The sequence below is a fragment of the Mirounga angustirostris genome, unplaced genomic scaffold (genome assembly GCF_029215605.1).
Source record: "Mirounga angustirostris isolate CCGP_5_RB_7025 unplaced genomic scaffold, mMirAng1.0.hap1 SCAF_6, whole genome shotgun sequence".
In the NCBI taxonomy this organism is placed as follows: Eukaryota; Metazoa; Chordata; class Mammalia; order Carnivora; family Phocidae; genus Mirounga; species Mirounga angustirostris.
This window is the reverse complement of record NW_026991714.1, coordinates 50,911,220-50,927,755: the sequence shown is the minus strand read 5'-3', so window position 1 is coordinate 50,927,755 and position 16,536 is coordinate 50,911,220. Positions and strand designations below refer to the sequence as shown.

The following is a 16,536-nucleotide window of genomic DNA, read 5'->3' as shown; positions in this document are numbered from 1 at the left end:
ATAATAAAATCTTTAAAACAGATCTCACTTCTTTTTGTGGCCATTTAGAGTCTTTGAAAATTTAGTTAGATGAAATTTGTTAATTCAGCAAATACTTACAAAGCAAATATAAGAAGAAAAAAAAAAGCTCAACAACTGATACTTTATAGTACTTTATTACTTATGAATCCATGAGCAGTGTGTTAAAAACAAAGACTCTGGAGCTTCCAGGCTGGTGAAGTCATCCAGGTGATAGGAAGACGGCTTGCCCAGAACAGGCATGAGAGCTCTATGTTCCGCCGCTGCCACCACCACCACCAGCAGCGGCGGCCCCCGTCCCTGTGCATCTTTCCCTGGCTTTCCCTGAGTTGTATTCCTTTATAATAAATTAGTAAAGGTTTTGTCAAATTTGGCTGATTAAACATCAGGACATGCTACCTTTTGGGAGACAGATCTTTGACTCCAGCTTTAAGATCCTGATTTACTACAAGCACTACAAGACGTTCTAGCTTTTATTTGTTCTACTGAGGAGATCAGAAAGAATCACAGCCTATTATACAATGTTGCCCTTAGAGTTGGTCTTTACAACATATTCCAAAGTGACCAACTTAAACGGGGACCTAGAGAGACTCCTAATGTGGCTCTTGGAAGGGTTTGAGATAATAATACCTAATTACTCCTGTGAAATGAAGAACAGGTCTGTGGTGGCCACTGCTGGAAATGCCTGTTTTCCCCCTTCCCTGATGGATACATTATTGGATCGCTACAAATTTCCACAGGTGGGATTAAGACCGGATGTGTTGGGGATGGGATCATTGTTTCTCCCATGTAATTTTAGGCTATTTAATAAAAAGAAAGAAGAGAATTATGCATTCCATAAAGAAACACCACCACCATCACGGAGGTTCCTGGGTCTCACCTTCTTTGATACTATAACTTAGTAAGTCTGAGGTTTAGAAACTTGCATTTTTAATACAAATCCCAGGAAATTAATAATTCTAAAGTAGATAATCAGTAGGACCATACTTTGAAAAAACACTAGTATAGACAGTGCAAACTGTCTATAAATGTTGAATTCAGAGAAAGGAGAAGTCTGCATTTTTCTGCTATTGGGCAAGGGGTTGGTGAGAGGGAAGTGGAAAGATTTACTTGTTAATTGAAAAAAACAAAATTACTGGGTGCCTATTTTCCAGATCCCATGCAAGGCCAAGATAAGACCAAGATGAACAGGACAAGAGTTTTTAACCTAATGAGGCTTTTGAGTTCAATGAAAATGATTACATATTTAAAGCTTATTTAATACTTTTTTACATAATCTATATAAGTTTATTTAGTTAAAAATGATATTATATTCAGTAATGGAATTTGAAATATAGAAGTGGCTCACCGAAATTTAGTAGAAAATTTCACCTCACAAATGGACATCTGTGAGAATTTAAAATAAATACAATAAAATGGGAAACTGAGAACTAGGTTGTTACCTATACTAGTGTGGTTTACAGGTACTAGTAAGTAAATGTACTGTTCTCTTTTCTTTCATCCTCCCATTTCAGTATTTTAAACTAGTCCATAACAAAGGAAAATACACGACATCAGCACAACTTCACAGAATGCAGTTTTGAACTCTTCACTTCTATTTTCAAGTGACATTATATACCTGCAAAGGATTCAAGTAAGACTGAGGGAAAGAGTGAGTTAACACAATGAAAATTCAGATGTTGACTTTTACTGCATTTGGAGTTACAAGGTCTTAACATTACACATTTTTAAATATTTATTGTTTATGAGGTGATGGGAAGAAGTAGGAGCTGTTCTTATGGGACAAGTTTGTAAGACTTGGGAGTTACAGAAAAATATAATGGACTTTCTTGTGAAGTAGGAATTCCTGGCCACCAGAAGTATTCAAAATGTTTGAAGGATACCCCATTAGAAGTGTGATACAATTCTTTTCTACACTGGGCAAAATGTAAGGAATCTAATGGTAGTCATCATCTACCCAATGAATACTCTACTACTTCTGTGGCTACAAAACTCAGCACTGTACTTAAAGGACTTCCTGTCTAATGACATTACAATATGTAACACAAAGAAGTCCAGAAAAGCATATCTGGGCATAGTGAGCAGCAAGGTCAAAGGCACAAGCGTAAACAAACAAACTATGATGTGGTATTTGAGGGTCTTCAATCAGTTCAGTGTTGCTGGAGTGTAAAATGTGCCTATGCAAGTGGTAGGTGATCATGATGAAGAAGTAGGTGTTAAATAAAGGGTGCTAAATGTCACATAAAAAAGCTTAGATTTTATTCTGTAACCATTAGGACATGACAGAGCATTTTAAACAGCACAGGTAAATTAGCCTGGGACTACTAGGTGATGGCCAGGGATGATGAAGGCCTGAACTAGGAGGGGTAAGTGGCAGAGTAGCAGGGGACAAAACAGAGGATGGATTCAAGATTAAAAGGAATATGAGAACAGATTTCTAAAATTTCTAAGATTCCATTCTTTAATGGTCAAAACTTTGTACTTAAATAGATTTGATTTTAAATTTATAGAATACTCAAAAATAGGGGTGCCTGTGTGGCTCAGCTGGTTAAGCATCTGCCTTCAGCTCTGGTCATGATCTCAGGGTCCTGGGATGGAGCCCCCCCCCCAAGGCTCCCTGCTCAGCAGGGAGTCTATTTCTCCCTCTCCCTCTATCCCTCCCCCACCCCCGGCTTGTGCTCTCTCTCTCTCTCAAATAAATAAAATCATAAAAAAAGAATACCGAAGAACAGGATTGTATTTAATAAAATTTTAAAAAATTAATCCAGTATTTTCCATGTTGTAGTAAATCATAGCAATAATCTGTATTGTCTGAATTTCTATAGAAATCCCCTTGGTTCATAAGCAGAATACCAAATTGGCATAAATGTGTCTTCACAACTGTCAGTTACATATAAAAAGTCTGGCAAACTTTATAGAAAATTTCCTTATTTGAGACTCAATAATTAAAAATCCTAATGGGTTAAGATGTTACATTATAACTTCTAGATACCATAAATATTTTCCTCACACTTCAAAAATTCTTGTCCCTGGCTAAATAGGTCTTGAGATTTTCATTAGCAAACAAATTTCAAATGGATGATTTCATTGCTACTACCAATTCAGATACTGAATTATCTTTTGTAATTGAGAGTACTTCTGTCACTAAACTAAATGATTACATGTGGTATGGCAGGGGAGGGGTGGGTTACAGATGAACATATAAACCATATTTTGCAAAAGATAATTATCCCTAAAATGTAAGAAATAAAAAACCTATTACTATTAATAGAGTTCTGAAATATGCTGACAATACACAAATTTAAATAGCAGGAAGTAAGTCTAAGATAATTAAAAGTGATTGTTAAGAACCCTTCTATCTGTAGAAGTAATACAAGTACTGAAAACCATAGTTCAGCTTAGAAATGGAGAAAGCTGGAAAGAGCAATGCCCCTATGATAACAAGAAAAAAAGCTGAACAACTGCTAATTAATGACATTTCTTGAACCTGCCTGTGTCGCAGGCAAAACAATCTAAAAACCAGAAGAAACTGGTACCTGCAGGAGAGAGAACGCCAGAGTATTTGCTTACCTGAAACAGAAATAGCTGGATGAGTCAGTAGGAATTTTAAGTTCATGTTTAATAAAAGGTTATATGGTGGCTAGCATGGAAGTGTGAGGTCCCTGCAACTATAAACATTGGGGGTGGGAGAGTAGCATTTTCTTCCAAACTTTGCTTGTATGATCCCCACCAGGGAAGATGGAGAGAATCTTCAGAAAACTTCTCATGTGGTATTGGCTGAAGGAAGAGAACAACCATTTCCTAAAACCATGCAGATGCACACCTACTATGTCCTCTAAAGAACAAAAGGATTAGTCTGTAGAGGAAAGGGCTGGGGGTAAGGGGGTGGAGGGGCTTATAGTCTGAGGGCACTGGTAGAAATTACTGCAGTTGAGGGAGAAGAACAGGAAACAAAATGTTTTACTCTTGGGGGAAGGGCAGGAACATATGCTAGGTCCAGCATTTCATTTGGAAGATGGGCAGAAATGATTGTGAAGTCCACACGCCCAAGACCTAGGTTCACAGGACCAGACTTGGAATGAGGATTAATCAAAACTTCAAAGAACATCCCTCCTCTCATAACCACCCCCACCACATAAACAAGGAATATAGCAAGGATTGCTACAAGAGACAGATTTGTTCTGGGAAGCAGTGCAAAGGGCAGGCTGAAAACCCAACAGAGAACACAATGAGAAAAATCCTCTGGCAAAGCAGCCAAGACTCTAAACACAAAGTATTACTAGAATATGGTCCAATGAGGGTAATCATAGCAAGAACAAACTTAAAAAAAAAAAAACTAACTAAATCATGACAACATTAACACAGCCCCCATAATGGAATGGCAGAATGAAAAGCATGCTCATACAAGCAAAAAAAATATTTCCTTCAGTATCTACTGTCCCATACAATATATATGGCTTTTAACCAAAAATTACAAGGCATTCAGGAAAAAACAATCTGATGAGACAATCATTAAACTAGATTCAGGTATGACACAGATGTTGGGACTATCTGTAAATCAAACCAGATCAATACATTAAATAATTTAAACACCCAATCAAAAAGTAGAGATTGTAAAACTGAATAACAAAAGAACATTCAACTATGTGCCATCTATACCTTACATTCAGACATAAATAGATTGATATTGAAAGGTATTAATATGATATACCAAAGAAGCTGTAACTGAAAGAAAGCTAGAGTGGCTATATTAATATCAGACAAAATAGACCTTATAACCCAAAATATGACAACAGACAAAAAGGAAAATTTCATAATGATAAAAATCAATACACATCACAGGCTATAATAATTATATATGGGACACAACACAAAATTACATAAATCAAAACCTGACAGAATTGAAAAGAGAAATAGAAAACTGAACAATTTATACCTGAAGATTTCAAAATTGCCACTCTATAACTGATAGAACTAGACAATTAGCAAGATTATATAAAAATTGCAAAACACTATCAACAAAGTTGACCTAATTAACATTTACAGAACAGTCTACCTAACAAAAGCAGAATTCAGATTCTTGTCAAATGCACATGGAACTATTTGAAACCATGAAACTAATTTTAAACCCCCAAAAGTAGAAGCCATATATTCATTCCTCAGACCACAACAAAATTAAACTAGAAACCAAATGTGGATATTAAACAATACATTCCAAATAACTTAAAGGCCAAGCAGAAAATATCAAGGGAAATTTTAAAATCTGTAACCTGGATGAAAATTAAAAATTAAAGGAACAGTTTAAGTACATGTTCCTTTTGGATGTACTTTTTCAGAAGTGGTGGAAACAGGTGGTAAATAGGCAGGGGAATGCATTAAAGAAAAGTTGCTATATACCCTTTGTTCATTAACATTTTATTTCAAATGCTAGGCTAATGACCATTAAAACTTCCTTCTGTACAGATGCTGAAGTTGATTCTTCTGTGGAAGTCACAACAAAGCTAGAGTGAATAGCAATTACCTATTACTCTTTTTACTGACATGCTGATGCTCCAGAATATTTCAAAAACACACTTTCAAAGAGAGAAAGAATGGAAGAGTAAATAAAGTTATGTGGTAAGACATTATGTGCTTTGGCAAAGGTGAACACTACTCCTTGTAATGAATGGATTTGAATGGTTTTTGAAAAAATTATGAATGTGTACATATATGTATACCCATGCATGTTCGGAGAAAAAAAAAAAAAAACAGTTCTACTTCCCTAAAAATGTGAGTTTAAATTTATACTGGTGAGTCAGTTATTTTACAAAGTATAATTATTGCTCAAGATAACACTTCAACACAAAATACCATATATATTTTGAACAGTGATAAAGTGGGGAAAAAGAACTAGCAAGTCAAATTAATATAATAACCTCTTACTTCCAGGACCTCAAATTCAAATTGTAATCAATTCACTCACATTTGTCACACACAATATTTAAAGAGAAAACAAACACAAAACTTTTGCCTAGAATTCCCTATCAGGTGGAATAATCTATTCAAGACAAATCTTTGATGGGAAAAACCTAGAGGTCTCAGGTCAGAACTGAGATATACTTACACAAATGAGAAAAATTCATCTTATTATTATCTGAGATACTACATTTGAATCACTTTAGAATATATGAGGAAGAAAACACTAGATACCAAAAGATTATTATGCTGGTCCTTAACTTATAGTCTACTTAATAAACATGTCTTCCAAATTTTAAAAGGGTAAAGATTTAAAAAATTTTTATATATAGCCTTCACTATGAGGTAAAAACACCCAATGACAAACAGTAAAATGAAACTATGTTTTCCTATTGTTTTGAGAGGGATGGAAACTGAACCTTGCACACTAAAAAAACAACAAAAAGAACCTTATTGAAAATTAACATGTGTAACTACTCAGGTAAAATTTATACTCTATTTTCTTAACAACTGACTCACTAAGTTTCCCAAGTAAGAATCTTCTGTTTTCAAGATTAATACATCAAAACATCCAGGTGATAATGCAGAACAGTTAGTAAGATAATTATTACACTATAATAAATTTTTCATTTATAAAAACAGAAATAGAGAAAATTATAATTAAATTTATAAGAAAATTTATACTTAAATAGTTCAGCATCCTTTTTGTTATTTTTTACCCATAGAACATGAAAATTCTATTTCACATTCCTCTTTTATATTCCCTATAAACACTTTCAGAACCCACCACCAGGCATACTGATTATCAACGAACTGTGAGAAAGAGTAAACACATTATGGATGCAGTCCTTTTATTTCAAATTAGGAATATTTTACTCTAAACAATTCTTCCTATAAAGCTCATGTTAAAAGTAAAACATGAAAAAAAAAAAAGTAAAACATGTTTTATATTTATTCAAAGTTATATTAATAACTCTTGGCATACCCCATAAAACGTACCTTTAATAAGTGGGCTGAGATACATAAGCCCAATTGAAACTTCTTTTAATAAACAGATTTACTATTCTTAGATGGGAAAAAGGTGTTTTTATAATCTTACTGACCTGCTCTTCCTCTTTACTTGTGAGATTATGTGCAGATTATTAGCAATTTTTATGGAGTTATTTTTTCTTTTTTATGTGTATTTTGTTAAAATAGAAAATGAGATTTTAAAATTTTTAAACTGAAGTACAGTTAACATACAGTGTTAGTTTCAAATGTACAATATAATGATTCAACAAGTCTATACATTATTTACTGATCATCATAATATACATATTCTTAATCCCCTTTATGTATTTCACCTGTCCCCCTACCCACTTCACCTCTGGCAAATTCCAGTTTGTTCTCTGTATTTACGAGTCTTTTTTTCTGTTTCTCTTTTGTTCTTTGCTTGTTTTGTTTCTTAAATTCCACAAGTGGAATCATGGTATTTGTCTTTTTGACTTATTCCACTTAGCATTACACCCTCTAGGTCCATCCATGTTGCTGCAAATGACAAGATCTCATTCTTTTTTATGGCCGAGTAATATTTCATCATGTATGTATACTATATCTTCTTTACCCAATCATCTATTGATGGATATTTGAGTTGCTTCCATATCTTGGCTACTATAAATAATGCCGCAGTAAAAACATAGGAGTATGTATCTTTCTGATTTAGTGTTTGTGTTTTCTTTGGGTAAATAGTAGTGGAATTACTGGATCATACAGTAATTCTATTTTCAATTTTTTGAGAAACCTCCATACTGTTTTCCACAGTGGCTGCACCAATTTATATTCCCACTAACAGTGCACAAAGGTTCCCTTTCCTCCACGAACACTTGTTATTTCTTGTCTTTTTTATTCTAGCCATTCTGACAGGTGAAAAGTGGTATCTCATTGTAGTTTTGATTTGCATTTCCATGATCATGAGTGATAATGAGCATCTCTTCATGTGTCTATTGGCCATCTGTTTGTCTTCTTTGGAAAAATGTCTATTCAGGTCATTTGTCTATTTTAAAATCAGATTATTTATTTTTGGGGTGTTGAGTTGTAGAAGTTCTTTATATATATTGGCTTTTTAACCCTTTATCAGATATATCATTTGCAAATACCTTATCCCATTCAGTAGGGTGCCTTGTCATTTTGTTGATGGTTTCCTTTGCTGTGCAAAAACTTTTTAGTTTGATGCAGTCCAAATAGTTTATTTTGGCTTTTGTTTCCCTTGCCATAGAAAAATGTCTACGGCTGATGTCAAAGAAATTATTCCCTATGTTTTCTTCTAGGAGTTTTATGGTTTCAGGTCTCACATGTAGGTCTTTAATCCATTTTGAGTTTATTTTTGTGTATGGTATAAGAAAGTGGTCCATTTCATTCTTTTGCACGTAGCCGTCCAGTTTTCCCAATGCCATTTGTTGAAAAGACCATCTTTTTCCAACTGTATATTTTTGCCTCCTTTGTCATGGATTAACTGGCCATATAATCGTGGGTTTATTTCCTGGCCCTCTATTCTGTTTCATTGCTCTATGTGTCTATTTTTGTGCCAGTACCACATTGTTTTGATTAATACATTTTTATATTTTATCTTGAAATCTGGGATTGTGATACCTCTAGCTTTGTTCTTCCTTCTCAAGACTGCTTTGGCTAATAGGGGTCTTTTGTGATTCCATACAAATTTTAGCATTATTTGTTCTAGTTCTTAACTAGTTTCCTAACTATGTATTAACAAATTAGTGCAGAATTCTTCACATAATTGGTCTGTTCTTTATATGACAGATGTATTTTGTGTGAATGTCACAGGATGTTGGTTAAAATGCTTATTCACAGCCAAAAATGTCATTTGAGTTTTACGACAGCACTGTGAGGCAGTAAATCTGGTGTTGCTTCCTTTCTTAAAAGATGAGAAAGCAAAGAGAAGCAAAGTGATTTGGTTAAGGTTTCTCACTCTCTTAAAATAATAGATAACATGACTCTAGACTAGAAGAAGTAGAGGAGAAAATGAAGGGATTAAAATAAAGAGCTTCTGTACACTTATTCTGTGATTTTTTTTCTTTTAAGTCTGCCAAGCTAGGGTGCCTGGGTGGCTCAGTTGGTTAAGTGTCTGCCTTTGGTTCAAGTCATGATCCCAGGGTCCTGGGATTAAGTCCCGCATCAGGCTCCCTGCTCAGCTGGGAGTATGCTTCTCCCTCTACCGCTCCCTCCCACTCGTGCTCCCTCTCTCTCTCTCTCCCCTTCCCTCTTGCAAAAATAAATAAATAAATAAATCTTTAAATCAGCCAAGCTATATAAGAATTAATGTAAAATTCAAAGTGAGAGCAGAAAATTAACATTTATAATTTTTAGTAATTGGTATTCTAGTACAATTTACTTCATAGTCCTATCAAGTCAACTTGCCAGACTACATTTTGTAGCACTAATTTTTAATCATTAATATTTTGATCCCCTTTATGAATCTAATAAAAGCAATAAACTCTCTAGTAAAATAATCACATGGACATGACAAACTTTTTCATATGTTTTTAGTGGGTCAAAGAACATCCTAAAAAACCTTGTGGGGTAGGTTCCATGAATTCCAAGAACTTTGTAGGAGACAAATCAAAGAGCCCCAAAGGACCATTAAGAGTAAACAACTATGGTAATTGCTACTCTAACTAAGACACATATTTGATTTAACAAGGAACTTTAGAAAAAGGATTCAGTCCTGGAAAACTAGTTAATCACATCAACTTAGTACTAGTCTGAAGTGTTAGAATTACCAACCCAAAGAAATACCATTTCTGTTAGTATTTCAATGTTAACAGAGCTAACTAATGCAAATATGCAAGACTACAGTTATACAGGTAGAAAAATGAGAATGCTACTGCACCAATGCTTTCATTTTAAAACATAGGTTAAGTTGCACGATCAAAACTTCACAGCAATGTCAGAAAGGGAAAAAAGCATTGGTCTCTTATTTTTCCCATCACATAATAATCCCTTAAAATATTAAGTAATTAGAACAGAAGCTTTTCATTAGAGGAACATGAGAGCAGATGTTATTAAAATGCAATATAAATTCAAATACAGTAACTTTCTCTTAACCTGTGACAATAAGAGTATTGCCAAAATTAATGCAAAACATAATGTAGTAATTACAGTATCAGAAACATTATATTAAGAGTGAATTAGTAAGGAATATGGGGACAAAGGGTAGCCTGGGTGGCTCAGTCGGTTGGCTGTCCAACTCTTGGTTTCAGCTTGGGTCATGGTCTCATGGGATCAAGCCCTGGGTGGGGCTCTGCACTCAGTGGCGAGTCTGCTTGGGATTCTCTCCCTCTGCCCCTTCCCATGCTTGTGTGCATGCTCTCTCTCTCTCTCTCTAAAATGAATAAATGAATCTTTTTTAAAAAAAGAATATGGGAACAAAAACGTTCAAATTTTAGGGAGCTTTTAAAACATGAATTATTTCTTTTCTTGCTACTGTTATATGTAAAACATTCATATTTTAGAAGTACAGTCCTTGAGGGGCGCCTGGGTGGCTCAGTAGGTTAAGCATCTGACTCTTGGCTTCAGCTCAGGTCATGATCTCAGGTTTGTGAGACTGAGCCCCATGTAGGGCTCCACGCTGGATGTGGAGTCTCCTCAGAGATCTCTCTCTCCTCTCCCTCGGCCCCTCCCCCCACTATGCCTCTTTCAATCTTTCAAATAAATAAATCAAATCTTTTAAAAAAAAAGTGTAGTCCTTGAGAGGTGTTACAATTTGCTCAATAAGGATTTCTAGCTTAAGAAAATTCCATTTTTCTTAGAAAATTGCCTTTATAAAACTTGTTTCCCCATGTTTTCAACATCAAGAAAGTTTCTCGTCTGGGATAAGTTATGTCTAACTGGCAAAAGGGTTCTTCCCTTACAGCTAATGCACATCCTAGAATTGGAGGCAGTTATTCCATTTGTAAGTGAGTTCAGAAGCTGAATTAAGAGAGAAATAGTGCAAACCAGGGAGTTTCTCACACAATGTTTTCATGAGTTTGTATATATGAGATAAAACAAGATTCAGCTTATTAGTGGACATACATGTAAACAATATGGTCTTACTATAAGCATATAAGTTGGTTTTACATATAGCCACTGGGCAATAGAAGTCTGATACACAACCCCTTCAAACTGAAGAGGGAAATGAAACTCAGGTATTAGGTGACTTACCTAAATAAAAAAAGCTAATTAACTGCTATAAGCCTAGAGTCTTCATCCCTCTAATAAAACAGTGGATATTGCAAATTTAACTTCAAATATATTTCCCAAATTCTTGGACCAAAGTAAAACCCTATCCCCAGTGCCTTTGCAGTCTTGCCTACCACATCTTTTTGGTTGTTGTTGTTAATTAAACTAAAACCACAAACCAAAAGTTGAAGTCAATCACTTTTCTTAACTTTATATAGTTGCACAGATAAAGGTTCAAGGTTTTTAACAAAGTCCAGAATGACCCTTAAAAAAAAAAAATCACTCTTCTTAATCTACCATCTCCCATTTCATCTCCCACAAGTCGTGTTATATCCTAGCAGGCTCCAGACATACAGGGCTCTTTCATATTCTTAAGCTTTTGCACATGCTGTTCCTTCTACCTAGAAATATATCTGGAATAGATTTGCAGAACTTACACAAAATACTGAGCAAGACAGGAGGACAGGATAGATGCTCAAAATGTTAATTTTCCAACTTTTATACATTAATTTGTTACTAGTATTGAAGCTACCATTTACTGAAAACTTACCATGCATAAGTGTTTCATATGCATAATGTCATTTGCTTCCTAACAACACTTTGAGGTATTAAATATTTGTATTGGGGCACCTGTGTGGCTCAGTCATTAAGCGTCTGCCTTCAGCTCGGGTCACGATCCCGGGGTCCTGGGATCGAGCCCCGCATCGGGCTCCCTGCTCGGCAGGGAGCCTGCTTCTCCTTCTCCCTCCTCTACCACTCTGCCTACTTGTGCTCTCTCTGTCAAATAAATAAATAAAATCTTAAAAAAAAAAAAAAAATTTGTATTAACCCACTTCAAAAATGAGGAAGTGGACTCAGAAAGGATAAGGAATTTTCCAAAGGTATCATAGCTAGCAACAAAACAATGCGTATACCTAGCAATCAGATTTCAAAGAATGTGCTACATGAAAATACACACACCTCCTACCTCATCTCCCTCTTCTCACCTCACTGCCTTGTCCCTTCACCTCCCACCCCTGATAATCACTGCTGGCATGCTAAGGAGAAACTATAGTGTAAAAACTGGGCTGTTTTTGGAAATCAAAATAATAGTAGATATCAAAAGCTAAAAAATAATCTGAACCCTTTGATCCAGTTTTTCCCCCACTTACAGGATTTTGTATTATAAATATAATATTACAAGACAAAAGGGGAAAAACAATAGGCCCCAAAACATTGCAAACTTAGAACTATGAAAAACTTAGAGGCAGCCTAAATGTTTAATAATAACAGACAAACTAATTCATAATAAATATAAATGCCTTACACTAACATTATGATGTAAGGAGAGGAAATGCTTAGCTGTAGTTAGTGTAAAAAACGAAATACAAAACATACTGATAACGTAAAACTATTTAAGAAATGCAGGTTGAAGACTGGAAGGACAGACATCAGAACATTAACTGCGGTTTTGTTTAGGTGCTACTATTACAGGGCAAATTTTCCCTATTCTCTGTTTTCTAAAAGTTCTTTACTAGTGGAGAAAAATAGAACATTCTAAAGCAGAGATGATGAAGGGATTAAAAAAAAAAAAAGTCATTGGTCTCCTGAATAAGATATAACTGGATTTAGAGGGTCCAAATGCTGAAGGTAAGTTTCTGCTTGGTTAGGCATTACTTTATATATTACAGCCTGAGAAGGAAGCTCGTAGTTATTTTGACTTGTTTTGAGTCTTTTGATATATAACTTGTATATTTTAGCAAGCATAAGAGAAAACTGCATAATAATTCAAATGCAAATGTTCATGCAAAGAACCAAAACCTCATGCTTATTTTAAAAAGTAATTGCGGGGGCGCCTGGGTGGCTCAGTCTTTAAGCATCTGCCTTCCGTTCAGGTCATGATCCCAGCGTCCTGGGATCGAGCCCCACGTCGGGCTCCCTGCTCCACGGGAAGCCTGCTTCTCCCTCTCCCAAACACTGCCCCCTGCTTGTGTTCCCTCTGTCAAATAAATAAATAAAATCTTTAAAAAAAAAAAAGTAATTGCCACTTATCTATCACAAAGTAAGAAACATGGCACCTAAACTAGGTGAGAGAATCTCTTCCTAAGGGTTGATTCACATCTATTCTGAGCCAAGAGTTTCACTCTTAATAACTCAGGTTGATGCAAATCCTTACACCTAAAAAGACACAAGATATACACAAGCTTAAAATGTAACTTATGTTTTTGATAAATCTCAGTCAACAGCAAAAATACACCTTCAAACAATTTATTAATATTACCAAAAAACAAAACCCTTTCACTCCATTGGTTGTATCAAATGGAGGAGTTTAAAGTTAATATGAGATTTAAACAAAACAAAAAAAACAAAAGCCAAAAAGCAACCAACCAACCAACAAGTTACTACCCTTGAGAAGTTATTTTTTTCTCCATATCCCTAAAATGATGGCTTGGAAAGCAGAGAATAAAAAGGAAAAGGAAAAATAAGTAAAAGCAATGCCCCTAACATACAGAAAACAATCTCAACTCTGGTCAAAATTAAGTGGTTTTCTTCATTCTACTTCTTCATTACAGAAAGACTGAAACCTATTTTTAAACATGGTGAGGACTTGGATGGAGAATGTAAACTCTACAGGGTAACCAGGCTTTCCCTTACCCATAAAGACCAGCAAGATCCCTATAATGGGATCCTAGAATTTGTTTTGCCATCAGTAATTCATCCTTTCTATTAGTAAAGGAAAACACAATTGTCAGATCTTAAAAATCCAGAGAAATGTAAAAAGCTTAGAATTAAAAAGTCTTAAACAAAAAAATAAAACTTTGAGGAAATGAAAATATTACTCATAAACACAGACTCCTATTGAATTTTGAAGTGACAAGGCTAACTTTTTAATTGGGAGAGGCATAAACCCTCCTTGTAAATATAAATACCCACAGTAAGTCTCTACAACAATTATCCATTCTTATCAGTTGACATTTGGGACTTACTAGAACCACTATAGTCTACCATTAATACAAACATCAAGGATTATCATGTGAATTACAGATCTGGTTGGTTAGTGAAAGAGTAAGGGCACATAAGTATGACTTGTGAAACCTAAATTATTCTTGGCTGCTAAAAATAAGAATTATACATATTGAGCTACATATTTCAAAAGTATTTAGATAGTCTGGCATGAAATAAAATATTTCACTTCTTATCTATCAGGTGATAACACTACATGAGGAACTGTAAGAGATAAAATAATTCTTAGCAATTTTTTAAAAATAAAAAGATAAACTCTTGGGTCTCCTAAAATAAACCTATGTTTGGAATGTTGTGAGAAATAAAAACAAACGAACAAACAAAAAAAAACCCACTGAAAGCAAAGGCAATTACTACTTTTGCTCTCTCAAGCTCTGGGAAGCAACTCACAAAGATATACTTGGTGTGCCACAAAGCCACAGCTCTGGATACTTAGGATTTAAAACAGTAAATTAACAAAAAGGAACTGAATCTTGAAGTCAGATTTACTTTCTATATAATCTATCCCTAAAGTTCCAACTTCCATCAAAGTCAAAGACCTTGAAGACAAACGTAAGCAGTATCAACTGTCTATTTAATTCTCAACAATGCGTAAACACTCTGGTCATTTAAACCAAATGATTCGGATTTATTTTCTGCCTTTATCTTTACCTTTCGGTTGGTTATCCCAGTTCAAATAAAGAATCTATATTTTCATCCAAATTAATCTTCTTATCTAGAGTAAAAAAAGGCCCCAAGGGGCACCCGGGTGGCTCAGTTGTTAAGCGTCTGCCTTTGGCTCAGGTCATGATCTCAGGGTCCTGGGACAGAGCCCTGCATTGGGCTCCCTGCTCTGCGGGAAGCCTGCTTCTCCCTCTCCCATTCCCCCTGCTTGTGTTCCCTCTCTCGCTGTGTTGCTCTCTGTCAAATAAATAAATAAAATCTTAAATTAAAAGAAAAAAAAAAACCAGGCCCCAAATTAAATAGCTTCTTTACAGCAATTATAATAGATTGACTTTTCTTTAATCTACATAATCAAATTATTTCTATGTTCAGTAGTAATAACTTTTCTACCGTCCTAGAAATATCAACACCAATTTTTGTAGCTTTATTTGGAAAAATGCTGCATAAAATGGGATTTAACAAATGAGAGAGTAAGAGATCTGAAAGGCTGTAAGGATCACATCAATAGAGAGACTTCATGAGAACAACTGGGATTACCGTGAGACTAGTGAAGTAAAATATAAACACATATTTCTTTTCCCCAGATAGGATGCAAGCTTGAATTAGCAGGAAACACTTTTCTCTTAAACAGTTGCTGTACTTGGTTAATTCTGATTTAAGTAATTACTATGTTTTTATTTAATTGGAAAACAATAATCATGATTTTTCATACATATACTCAGCATACAAAACCAACTCAAGTAGTATTCATTAAAAACTTTTATGTCAAGGAAATGATATTCAGTATTCACTCTCCAGCCTTCCACTACTTCTAACAGAAATTTGGTAGGAACTATCAAAAGAGAAACATTTAGAAACCAAAGTTAAGCTTTGCGCAGTGGCAGTATCGTAGCCAATGAGGTTTATCCGAGGCGCGATTATTGCTAATAGAAACTAAAGTTAAATCCCTTCCCATCTCAAAATATTTTGGACAATTTTAAGTGTGGTGGGATAATAATGAAAAATTACTTATAGGTTAATGGCATAATTCAGAATGCACTCTCAAATTAATATATTTCTTTTTTCCCTCACACAAGGTAAAATAAAAAATAAAAGCAAAAACCAAGTAGCTTAAAGATTTCTGTCAATATTATGCTTCAAAATTGGCATACTGCAGAAGGACAAACACTATTTCAAAAAAAATATTTAATGAGAAAAATTATGAGAACCATTCTAATGTAGGTCAAATTCCATTACAGTACATAGAAAAATGACAATAATGATATATTTAAAATGTTGAGTGGCAGATCCACTAAATGTTATTTTGTTGATTTCATTACAATATTCACCATAAAATATCTAAAGCAACAAATGTTTTCACAGAGGTTGTCCCATACAGTAGTGGATATTAAGGTCAAGGAATATTTACACTTAATGTAATTAACTTAGAGAAGAAATAAATTACAGCTTTGCTTCAGTTTTCCACCACCTTCTTGTCTCCTCTCTTTTCTACCTCCCCACCCCACTCTAGCCTGGACGCTAAGGGAAGAGTGGGGCACTTAGGAGATGGGAGCCACAGTCTTCCTGGAAGTCAGGGTCCATGCTCAGCATCTTCTTTCCTTCCACGCCCAAGACAAGAGTTCATTCAGATTGGCCCTCTTCCAGTCAGGAAAATTTTCTAAAGTGTTATAAACCATCCAG

The 16,536-nt window shown here is 34.9% G+C and overlaps 1 protein-coding gene and 1 pseudogene across 11 annotated transcripts in view; one reads left to right on the top strand and one right to left on the bottom strand.

The window, feature by feature from the left end:
• Window positions 1-16,536, bottom strand: part of COP1 (COP1 E3 ubiquitin ligase) — a 263,344-nt gene that overhangs the window by 37,516 nt on the left and 209,292 nt on the right. Inside the window, exon 19 of one of the 11 annotated variants that reach the window (XM_054508048.2) lies at window positions 1-16,536. This exon is cut by the window's left edge and continues 16,465 nt beyond it. The exons of the other annotated variants lie outside the window; for them this stretch is intronic. Within the exon in view, the coding sequence (XP_054364023.1) occupies window positions 16,522-16,536 (15 nt within the window). The 3' untranslated portion in view covers window positions 1-16,521. 11 annotated transcript variants of the gene reach the window in all.
• Window positions 15,723-15,871, top strand: LOC123847312 (U4 spliceosomal RNA; annotated as a pseudogene).